Source organism: Poecilia reticulata, linkage group LG4 (assembly GCF_000633615.1).
Source record: "Poecilia reticulata strain Guanapo linkage group LG4, Guppy_female_1.0+MT, whole genome shotgun sequence".
NCBI lineage: Eukaryota > Metazoa > Chordata > Actinopteri > Cyprinodontiformes > Poeciliidae > Poecilia > Poecilia reticulata.
Window position 1 is genome coordinate 4,428,046 of NC_024334.1, and position 12,369 is coordinate 4,440,414.

General features: G+C 39.2%; 2 protein-coding genes across 2 annotated transcripts; both read left to right on the plus strand.

Moving 5' to 3' along the window:
- The first annotated feature begins 1,837 nt into the window (after positions 1 to 1,837).
- On the plus strand, positions 1,838 to 5,937 carry LOC103463184 (zinc finger protein OZF-like). Its single transcript, XM_008406399.2, has 2 exons — positions 1,838 to 2,211; positions 3,670 to 5,937. Exon 2 carries the CDS (start codon positions 3,754 to 3,756, stop codon positions 5,326 to 5,328), a length of 1,575 nt encoding a protein of 524 aa, XP_008404621.1. The 5' UTR covers positions 1,838 to 2,211; positions 3,670 to 3,753; the 3' UTR covers positions 5,329 to 5,937.
- Positions 5,938 to 7,476: 1,539 nt separating this feature from the next.
- Positions 7,477 to 12,258, plus strand: LOC103463183 (zinc finger protein 583-like). The gene is made up of 2 exons (XM_008406398.2): positions 7,477 to 7,737; positions 9,811 to 12,258. The coding sequence occupies exon 2, from the start codon at positions 9,826 to 9,828 to the stop codon at positions 11,251 to 11,253; it is 1,428 nt and encodes a 475-aa protein (XP_008404620.1). The 5' UTR covers positions 7,477 to 7,737; positions 9,811 to 9,825; the 3' UTR covers positions 11,254 to 12,258.
- The last annotated feature ends 111 nt before the right edge of the window (positions 12,259 to 12,369 follow it).

A 12,369-nucleotide genomic window follows, 5' to 3' on the forward strand; every position in this document is an offset into this window, starting at 1 on the left:
CGCCGCAGAGGCAACGCGCCGCAGAGGCAACGCGCAGCAGAGGCAACGCGCCGCAGAGGCAACGCGCCGCAGAGGCAACGCGCCGCAGAGGCAACGCGCCGCAGAGGCGCCAGCATTGTGATTGGTCCGGCTTCAAATGCATAAACTATAAACTTATCTTTCTCTGCTCCGCCAGTGAAGCGTTCAGCTCAACAGAGACAAATAAAAACGTTTATTATTATTATTATTATTATTATTATTATTATTATTATTATTTATTTTCCTAAGAACATAAACAAGAAAGGCTTAGCCTGGCGGTGGTGCTATAAGGATGGCGGGCCGCCAGGCCTATAATACACTGGGGGAAACCCTGGTCAGGCAGTCAGAGCGCTGTGGGAGACAGCACAGCTGTGAATATGAGTTTTTTGGTGTTAAAACCTAAAACATGAAGTGGCATTGTTGTCAGTTGCTATGGCAACGAGTCTGCGTAGCTTGGCGGATACAGATCACTTTGCTGTGGATCATAGCACCAAATTAATACCTACATTTTTAAGTTTCACTGAGTTAACGCGGCTATGGATGAATGTAAAAGATTAGTGTTTTTGTACCCCAGCGTTGAATGAATGCGCAAAATTTCTGTAGGTATAATAACATGGATGGTGTCTAAGTCATAAGTCAGAGCCTCACCAGCCATGAACCTCACGACACGTCACTGAAAGAAATGTACATCATTTCCCAGTCACAGTAAAAAAGCCATTTTCATACACTCTGGTGCATCTGTTATTGAAATATTGTGTGTGTTCTGTTTTTCCAGGTGTCCATAGTGGAAATGACTGAGACAAAATGCTCTCAACCAATCAAAGACGACCAGGTTGAGCTGTGGGCCTCAGGATGAAAAGGAGGAGACCAAGGCCTCTCTGGAGAATCCTGCAGGTGAAATATTCCACAAATTACCAGAACCAGAGAAGAACCAGAACTTCAACAGATGAGAAAAGAACCAGAACCTGTACAGATAAAAGAGGAAAATAATTTTTTTTAAAAACACAGTGGTAAAATATTTTCATTTTACAAACTGCGCTAAATGTTTAGCTTTATATAATTGACTGGAGAAACTTTGAAAACTTTCTAGATTATTCCTTCGTTCCACCGCGGGTCAGTGCAGTTCTTTATCCTGTTTTCCATCCGTCCATTATCATTCACCCTTATCTCCAGTGGGTTCACCAGGAGCACTGGTTCCCATCTCCAGCGGTCAACAGGCGGGGTCACCTGGACGGGTCACCAGTCTCTGAGCGAGGAAGCTGGAGAACCCAGAGAAAACCCACCATGCAAACTCCCTCCAGAAAAACCCCGGGCTGGGAATCGAACCGAGGATCTTCTTGTTCCAAGGCAACTGTGCTGCCAACCGCGCCCCTGTGTGTTTGGTTCTGCTGTTAAAGTGGTTTGTACACTCGACCCATTCCTGGCGCCCCGAGTCCAACTGGTGGTGTAAACGCCTGAATACGTCAGACCTTAAAAGCCCTAAACTTTAAGATCTCGTTATATTAAATGTAGCAAGCAAAGCAGCAGCAAGTTAAAGACGAGAGGGAGAAATTATTCCAGAAACCACAGCTGAGAGTTGTTGCTGCTATGTGTGCTTCTGTTCAGAGGTCAAATTCAGTTTTTCAATCACATGTTTTTCCAATCTGCCGTTGTTTTTGTTTTTGGCTAATAAATATCAACTTTGTTTAGGTTTGTTCTGTTTTATATGTCGCAGCAGTGACCTTTGTTTCAAGTCATAAACGTTACATTTTAATGTCTTTAAGGATTTTGTTTGACATAAAAACCATTTAATTTCGTTTTTGTCAACTTTATCTCATTTTTAAAATTATTGTAAAGTTGTAAATAGCTGTATGTGTTTGTATCCGGAGGCGGAACCTAAAGGGTGGAAACTGTTTCTAGGGTAACTCTCCGTCTGGGACATTCGGCGGAAGTAAACAGCAAGGTGCTAGCAGCGTTAGCTTCCAGGCTTCCGTCTGTCTACCGGCGGTTGGAAAACGGTTTTTGCTGTGTGAGCTGAATATTTCAGTGTCTGCAGTAACAATATCTTCGGTTCAGCATCAGAGAGAATCCATCATATATCAACTAACTGCTGCTGGTGGAGAAATATTCAGCCGCGTCGTCCTTTAGGAGGAAGAGATCGATAATCAGCTCTGACCGCTGGATACCAGCTGGAAATCATCTCAGAACCTCCCGGTATGTTCACTGTGGTTCTGATTGAACTAACACTGGAATACAGACAATATGATCAGGGAACTAGTTGACGCCGTTGAGCTGCAGGACGTGTCCGTGTTGTTTACATCGATCAATGAACAGGAACAATAAAACCATTAGAAAACTGATTAGAACAACGAAAAGTTCAGCAGCTTGTTAAGCAGAAACCTCCGAATGAAATAAATATTTTGGACTTTATCCGGTGAGGAGGTGGTGTTTGACATCCACACCTAATCCGTTTAAACACTTCCCTTCCTCTTAAATCAGGTGGATGTCTCTACCAGGCATCTGCAGAGGAAACTCAGGTGTGTTGGAGCAGGGAGACGTATAAAAGCTGCAGGATGCTTTCTAAAAACAAGCAAACAAAAAAACCTTCTCCTGGACTCTGACCTACTATCTCCAACAGCCAAATCAGTACAAACTTCAAACATTGATTGTCTTGATGTGTGGTTGAAGTCTGAACCCAAATGCAGCAGGCAGGAGACGTACATTTGTTTTGAATAAATTTACTCGGTTACATTTGAAATCATATTTATTAATGAGTAAAGATAAAACATAAGAACACCAGAAAAACCGGCGCTGATCTTTGGGCTGGGATGGATGAAGATCTCACAGTTTTGGATTGATGAGAAAACAGAGGAGTGAAGGAAATTAGTTCAAGTAACTTCTGAGAAAAAGAAAAGCCCTCGTTGAGTTTAATGCATCAGGTTAACTGTAAGTATGAAAAGCTTTATCACACATTGTAAAATTGAATAATACTTTAAAAACAAATGGAAATGTCAGTTTTATCAGGTACTTGTGATTATGATTTATATTGACTAAAACTGAACGCAGAAAATAAGGTGCTTATTTTGGACTTGGTTATTTAAAAATATTAGATAGGAGGAAAAAGCAGCAGCTGTCATAAGATATTGGAAATTAATGTCCCATTTAAATTACACATTTAGTGTTGTTTTATTTATAAATTTGCTCCTTTGAATAAAAACACTTTGAGACCAATATGTTCTCTCATCGTTTGTGATGAGCATGGCTTTGTGAATGCACACGATTCCTCTACTCAGAATAAACTTCCCCTCAGCGCCAGGCGCTCTGACACCTTGTCTGTCTTTAAATCCCGGCTGAACGCTCTGCTGTTCAACCATTTGCTCTTGGATCTTTCAGATTATTCATGGAAATGAGGATTAGTCTCTTTTCCTCAAATGTTCGATACTTTGTGCTGCCTCTATGCAAACCAAACACAAATCAAATAGCTGAGCTGTGAATAATTAAAATAAATGACATCAAACTTGCGTCGCGCTTTTCAGAACTTTCAAAGATGCTTTGCAATGAATAAATGGCACCCAAACATGTCAGGTTTCATCTGTAGTTCCAGCTGAGCTTGTTGGATTCTGGGTCACATTCTATAAAATGCTAAAGTTCTGCTGTTCTTTCTTCCCTCAGGTCGTACACGCCTCCCGGTCTGTTTCTGACCTGGAAGGTTCTGGCTGATTCCTTCCTGGTGGAAGAGTGGACCTCTGACCAGACATGAAAGAGGAATCAGAACCACAGCAGATCACTGAGGCGAAGGAGGAACCAGAACCTTATTCAATCAAAGAAGAACAGATTGAACTGTGGATCTTTGAAAATGAAGGGCAGCTTTTAATGAAGCAGGAGAGCAACAACTCTATGACTCCTGCTGATGACGAAATATTCCACAATGGACCAGAACTGCAGCAGATGATGGAGAACAAAGAACAACTGGACCCTGTACTAATTAAAGAAGAACAAGAAGAACCAGAATCCATACAGATTAAAGAACAGGAAGAACTGGTACTGGTGCAGATTAAAGAAGAACCAGAACTTGTACATATTAAAGAGGAACCAGAACTCAGTCCGATTAAAGTGGAACATGAGGATCTCTACAGTGAACAGGATGAAAAGCTGCTTGTAGTGAAGCAGGAACCTGAAACATGTATAGTGTCTCCTACCTATAAGCAACAAGACAACAGTGAACCAGAACCAAACGAGGACCAACTCCTCTTTGCGAACAACCCTGAAGGTTGCCAACATCAGCAGGAAAGCAACCAGAAAGACTCAGGATCAGGTGGAGATAAAGATCCGCAGCCAGAGAAGAAACTTCAGGACACAGAAAACCACCAGGACAATGTGGACAAATCAGAACCAAATGCTTTTAAAACTAATTTAATCTCATGTAAGGTATGCGGCAGAAGTTTTGGTAGGTACAGGTACTTGGTATCTCACATGAGAATTCACACAAACAAGAAGCCATTTTTATGTCTGACTTGTGGGAAAGGTTTCATCAGGCAACCTGACCTAAAGGTTCACATGACACATCACACAGGTGAGAAACCTTTCCAGTGTCTGACTTGTGGTAAAGCTTTTCCTAGGCAACCTGACCTAACTGTCCACATTAGAACCCACACAGGTGAGAAGCCTTTCCAGTGTCTGGTTTGTGGTAAAGGTTTTATCCAAAAAACCACCATGTTGTGTCACATGAGGACGCACACAGGTGAGAAACCTTTCCACTGTCTAGACTGTGGTAAAGGTTTTATCCAGAAAACTACCTTGAGGTATCACATGAGAACACACACAGGTGAGAAACCCTTTTCTTGTGAATTGTGTGATAAATCTTTCCGACAGAGAAGTGATTTGGCTTGTCACATGAAAACTCACACAGATGAGAAACCACATTGTTGTGAAAAGTGTGGTAAGTCTTTTAGAAAGCGCAGCGATTTAGCCAACCACACATTATCTCACACTGGGGAGATGCCTTTCCCCTGTCTTACTTGTGGAAAAGGTTTTAAACAACAATATAAATTGACTATGCACATGAAAGTTCACACGGGAGATAAACCATACAATTGCGAATTATGTGATAAGTCTTTCAGACAACGTAGTGATTTGACCCGTCATCTAAAAACTCACAAGCGTGTGAAGTTGTCATCTTGTACAGTGTGTGGTAAATTACTAAGTGAGTTCAGTAGTATGCCTCGACACATGAAAACTCACACTGGGGAGAAGGCGTATCTCTGTGAAGTGTGTGATAAATCTTTCATACAGAAAAGTGATTTGGTTCGTCATATGCGAACACACAGGTGAGAATTCGCTGATGGATTATAAAATTTCAGACATGGATTCTATTGCTCCCATTATAGCTATGGTGCGTTCACACCAAACGCATTACGCGCAGCACAAACGCGTCCGACTCTTCAAGACGCGTAAAATCTGTTTGGTGTGGACGCACCATTCAGGTGGTGTCTGGTATGAAGAAACCTCTGGAGAAGTGCTCTACTAGTAAGAAAGAAGTGAGAGAAGCTATTTGTCCAATGGGCTGAAGGTAAATGGCATGAAACTCAACTCAGTTCAGCTCTTCTTGCTGTTTTTCCCCCCAGGCTTTAAAAACAACAGTTTCTTTGAATCAAGGCTAAATACTGACTTTGAGTTGTCTTCAATTAAGAACAACTGAAATATTGATCAATGTATTTGATGTATATTTGCTTTATTTTGATGATGGCATTTAACAAAATGTAGTTCATTGCTTGTTTCATAATTGGTGATGGTGTTTTTATCATATAAAGCACTATAACCCTTTATTTGCACTATTGCTGAAATTTGCTATTCAGAAGACAAGATTAATTGAAAATGTAAAGCTGGGGGCCCAAAGTGGGTCCTGGAGGGCCAAAGTGGGTCCTGGAGGGCCAAAGTGGGTCCTGGAGGGCCAAAGTGGGTCCTGGAGGGCCGGCATGCTGCATGTTTTATTCTCTCCCTGGTAGAAACAACCTGTTCAGCAGGTCAATGTTCCTCTTAGGCCTCTAATGACCATCATTTTATCCAGATGTGTTAAACCAGGGAGAGACTAAAACATGCAGGATGCCTCCAGGACCCACTTTGGGCTCCACTGATGTAAAGTATCAATTGGGTACCTAAATATCTTTTCATGGACTTGCCCACCTTTATGGTGTTATTGAATTTTTTACACTTTGTATTGCCTTGTTGCTGAAAATGTTCTATATAAATAAAATTACCTTTACCTTTATCGTATAAAACTGATACTGGCTGAATTAATACAGTTTTCTCTCCTGAACTTCTGAGCCTTTGTGTGACCATGAACTCTCCATATTATTTCAATAAATTATCTGGAAAAGAATCAGCTTGTATTTTCCTTATTCCAACAAATAGGCAGCGTTTTTAAAACCTAACAGTTGGTGACCCACATGATGACATCAGGTCCTGGGTTGTTTGTTACAACATACAACTGGAAAATACAAAGGAATAACACAAATGAACAAGATCCATGCATCTCCAAAGAACAAATAACTTTTATAAAATTAAAGCAACATTAATTAGGTTTAATATTTGTTAGGTGTTTTGAGCTACACCTGTCCCAGGCACCTGTGTTTTCTGATGTAAATCAGACTTCATTGTGTTTTTCATAGAGAAGCTTAGATATGCTGTCATAATTCTGATATTTCAATGGTTTCAGTGGTATGGAAACCATTGAAATATCAGAATATTGAGGACAGACATGTCCTCAAAGACATGCTTTGAGGACATGTCTGTGAAATCTGGACGCCGAAGATGATCTGTCACGGTCACAGCATTTGTTTCTGAGGATCACTGCTAGTCCATTTCCTTTGTTACTCCTCTAATTATTCTTTATCTGCTCATATGATCAGAAACTCTTTTTTCAACTAGTCCTAAAATAAATGAGTGGAAAATGTATTTATTTTCAACCAACTTAAATGTTGTCCTGTATTTACAATTCTGGTACAGCTAAGATCAGAGTGGAGGACTTGTGAAAATATTTTGTGTAAAATTACACATAAACTCGGACGTGATGACATATCAGATTATAGAGGCTGTTAAAGTAAACAAAAAATCTGTTTTAACAATATTTAGCAATACTGTTTAAATAGTGAATTCTTTAATGAGAACTTCAGTCTTTTTATTTTCTGTAATTTTAGTATTTTTAATGAATATAGTTCTATTTCCCATTACAACAGCATAATTAAAGGTTTCTTGCGTTAAAGAGAGATACAGAACCATATCTTATTGTCATGCATAAAGAATGACAGTATAGCATAACTGTAGTTAATTTATTCACATGTTGAAGTCAGTATTAAACTTGTGTAAATTCAGCTTTCAGAAGATATTTCGAGTCAAAACAAGAATAAACAGAAAATTGTTAGTTCGAGGCGGAAGTGAAAGCGCGGTGTCTGTTTCTACAGTAAAGCTCCACGTGGGACATCCGGCGGAAGTAAAACACATGATGCTAGCAGAGTTAGCTTCGAGGCTTCCTTTCGTTTATCGTGGGTTAAAGGCGGTTCTTGCTGTGTGAGCTGAATATTTCAGTGTCTGCAGTAGCAAATCTCGGGTTCATCATCAGAGAGAGACCAACTGCTGCTGGAGAAATATTCAACTACATCGTCCAGTGATTTGCAGAGATCGATAATCAGCCCAGACGACTGGATTCCAGCAGGAAAACCCAAATCTTCTCGGAACCACCAGGTAGTGTTTGCTCATCATGCTTCCACATGTTATATTAGCTTCCTATTCACATCGTGATTTTAGTGGCTGTTTTCACAAGTAAGCAGGTTTAAAGTTCTATGTTGGATAAGAAAAATGTTGTTTCTTTAAAAGTGTTACTCAAAATAAGATGTTTTCAGTGCAAAATGAATTTATAAGATATAGTAGAATTAACTGAAAACAAGCTCCTAAATCTTATTGGAAAGTTACTTAACAGTGGTTTTGTAATATTTTATGTGGACTCAGATATTTAAACTCATCAGAAATACCCTGTAACATTTAGGGTTTCTGGCAAGACTTAATGTAACTTTTTGTATTGATGTTCCTGTTGTTTTAGGTTCTGTTTTAAAAAGTATGTGTACCTACATACTCAACCTCATTGCATTTAGCACCATTGTTTTTAAGACAAGTGTTTATTAAGGCAACATGCTCAGTTCATTAACCACCCATTAACCTGATCTTGTGTATTTTAACCAAAGCCTGGAGGCCTCATGTTTAAAACGGTGCACTGCTTCCACACTAAAACTTGGCGTACAGACAAATTTAGAAAAGTGTGGCTCACAAAAAGATTCAGATGTATAAAGCTGTGCGTATGCGCGTATCTGGTCCGCCTGTCACCACCCATAAATACATCTTAATGTAAATTAGTATAAATATCCGGATGGCTGCCACCAGTAGTAACCATGGCAATGGCCCTGGCTTGTATCAGTATAAGTAATTATAATAATAATAACTATTGGTATTATGTATTTTAATTAAAAGATGCTGTCAGAACACAAAATAAAGGAAAAACTAATTAGTAAAAAAAAAAAAAAAAGCATCCAAGTGGAAATGCTGGTTTGAACAGGAGCCGGGATTCAATCAAATCAAATCAAATTTTATTTGTGTAGCACCTTTCAAGGCATTTAAAGAAAGATGGCGTCCAGAGCGTCCTTTATAGTGAGTGAGGAATGTGGAAGTTGATTCTAAATAGAAGAATTTTATGAATTAGTTGTACATTTACAGAATGGAGATACTTCGTATTCACAAGCTGGACTGAAGGATGAGTGACCTGTCAGCAGCTCCAGCTGCACCGGAGACACACGGCTCCTCCTTCAGCTCAGAGCTGCAGGACCATCAGTCTGGACTACAAAAGCTAATAATCCATCATCAACATTTCCCAGCAGATCAATACGATCTCTGATCAATCGCTCCCTCTCACTCCTTCCATTAGCGATTTTCTCCATCAGAGCCAAAATGTTCCACATATTATCTACACACCTGATCACCTTAAAATAATCAAACCTGTTTGGAGTTAATCTGCTCATCAACCCTGTTTTATTTGTCAGTGAGGATGAAATGATCCTACAGATAACATGCATTTCATGAGCTTCGGCGCACAGACAGATACAGTTACATCTTTATGAGACAAAAACTGAAGAAATTCACTATTTGAATTCTAGTGAGGTTTTCACATCCTTTTATTTTTATTTCATTTATTTGGTGTGTGTTATATTATTGTCTGAGGATAAGTGTGGTTCAGTTCCATCGTTTACGTTAAAATATTAAAATCATGAAAAACATCGGTTTGGATGCTTCTTGCTAAGTAACACTGGATGCCATCAGGTTTCAGTGTATTCAGGTGAATTTTGGCACCTTGGAGTTTACTGTGCACAAAAAAGGTTTGCGTGGCTGCTGCACATTTTCATGGCGAGTAAAATGTTTGTGTATATTTTCGTAAACTTTGACGTCACATTCGTTTTTATACATGTCGACTTGTGCGTAAAATATGGTGCTGCACATTGTTTGTGAGTATGATTTATACATGAGGCTCCTGTGGGAACCGAACACGGGCTCCAGGTTCCATCTGGTGGAAAAAAAGCTAATCATTTCATGTCTGTGTCACTAAATAATTCAGCTTAAAAAACTCAGCATGGTTGTTAATATGGACACGCAGAGTATTGGCCTGTCCAATGTGTGAGAGGCCCATCATGTCTCCCCATCACTGGAAAACACTTTGCAAGTTTTAAACTAAAATGGTAACATTTTGTGTTGTTGCTTTTTCCTGTTTTCCAGGTTTTCCAAAGCATCATGTCTCTAGAGCTTAAAGGGAGAGCAGAGACCCGTCAGCTTCCAAAAGTAAAGGAAGAAGAGTGTGGATCAGAACCTCTGCTGACTGTAAAGAAAGAAAACCACATAGGACCAAAGCAATGGATAGAAACCTTAGTGGAAATAGATTCAGGATCACTTGAAGTAAAAGAAGAACCAGTAGAACTACAACTGCAACAAATAAAGGAAGAGGATCGTCAATCAGCCTCTGAGCAGACGGTAAAGATTGAGGCTGAAAGCATCATTCAGGTAGAAAACCAGAATGAACTGAAGCAGGAGAGAGAAACATTAATGGGAACAGAATGTGAATCTGTGAGAATCAAAGAGGAAGCAGCTTTACTGGAACTGAAGCAAATAAAGGAAGATGATTCTCAACCAGATTCTCAGCAGATGATTAAGATTGAAGGCATTAGTCAAGATGAAATCAAAGAGTTGGAACCAAAACAAGTGAAAGAAGAAGAGTGTGAATCAGACTTTCTGCAGAAGGTAAAGATGGAGGCCAATGACAAAAGTCAAAATGAAAATCAAAATGCACTGATGATGATAACGGATAATGAAACAGAACACCAACAACCTGAACGCAATGGAAATCAATTCTCTAAGAACATCCCTAAAGCAGAACACCATCAAGGCAGAAAGACTCTCGACGCTTCAGGATCCAGCAGAGATGAACAGCATCAAGAGAGAGTTTTGAAAACCAGAGGCAGAGGAGACAAAGGGACAAAGGACAAGGAAGTCAAACTTTGTAGTACAAGTTTCAAATGGAACCAGAGTTTAGAAGCCCACATGAGAACGCACACAGACGAGAAGCCTTTTTCATGTGTAACCTGTGGGAAAAACTTCTTTAGCAAAAATAGCTTCAGTCGCCACAAGAGAACTCACTCAGTTCAGAAGCTGTTCTCTTGTACAATGTGTAGCAAAGGTTTCCATCTGAAAGGCAATTTGAATAGCCACATGAGAACTCATACAGGTGAGAAACCTTTCTCATGTGAAATATGTATGAAAAGTTTCAGTCAGAAATGCAATTTGAATACCCACATGAAAATTCATACAGGTGAAAAACTTTTCACACCTTTCTCATGTAGAATGTGTAAGAAAAGTTTCCATCTGAGATGCAGTCTGAAAAACCACATGAGAACTCATACAGGGGAAAAACCTTTCTCATGTGAAATGTGTAGGAAAAGTTTCAGTCAGAAAAGCAATCTGAAGAGCCACATGAAAACTCATACAGGTGAGAAACCTTTCTCTTGTGGAAAGTGTAGGAAAAGTTTCAGTCGGAAACACACACTGCATCGCCACATGAATACGCATGCAGGTGAGAAACTTTTCTCATGTGGAAAGTGTAGGAAAGGTTTCAGTCTGAAACATACTTTGCATCGCCATGAGAACTCAATTCAGAATCATTTCTAATGTGCAACATGTGGAAAAAGTTTCCATCTAAAGAAATGTTTGAATTGTCCCATGAGACTTCACACAGAGACTATGCAGAGGTGCAGTTTGTAGCTGTGTTGCTTTGCAGAAGGTCATAGTTCAGTGCAGTAGCAGCCTGGGGTCTTTCTATCTTGTTTGTTTGGGTTCCATCTTACATGTTACTAGTGAGGAATTTCTCTCCAATGGTTCTGTCGTAAAAGCATGAACTCCTGTCTGCATTGCTCTGAAAATGTGTTGAAATCTTGAAAGTTCGAATGATTATCCTTCTGCAGCAATTTTATCTCTATGATTCCAGTTAAAACTTCCCATATGTTGTTCCAAAACTTATGGTGTGACTGTATCATAAATATTTATGGATTTGGAGCCTTTCATTAAACAACATTTCTGCTTTAAAAGCATCAATATCAGCACAACTTTGCAGCATGCTGGGTTGATCTCAACATGAACCCTCCCTTTACCACATGGAAGAGTAAAGTTATTCAGAGTGCATGATGGGAGGTCAAGATTTTAAGTAGAATGATTGGACATCAGTTAAACTTTAAACTTTTTATCAGTTACCACCAGATAAAAGTTATTATCCTGCCCAGATTCAAGACCAATTAACTGAACATTGAAGTTCCATCAAAATAAAAAGTCTTTAAACTCAGGAAGTTAACTTCTTTCAAGCATTTCTATCAAACTTTCTTCTATACGTTTCTTCATTCCAGTGTCTACATGTGACACAAAAATTGGCTTTATTGATTCCAAAAGAGAGATTTTTAATATTTGTATTTTTTTTTATTTCAGTTCATTCATTAGACAAGTCTTTCTTTTACGTATAAAACGAAGATTTGAATTTTCTGGATGAACCTGAATAAACTGTTTTGAAAACGACAGTGTTTGTCCCGAAGGAAAATAAGGTTACAACTGTTTGTTAAAGTGTCTTTTCTTTGTTTTTCAAGTTAGTTTTTTAAAAGTTTTCTAAACCATGTGAGACCCTGATGTGTTGTGTGTGTGTATGTATACACTGCTCAAAAAAATAAAGGGAACACTTAACACAATATAACTCCAAGTAAATCAAACTTCTGTGAAATCAAACTGTCCACTTAGGAAGCA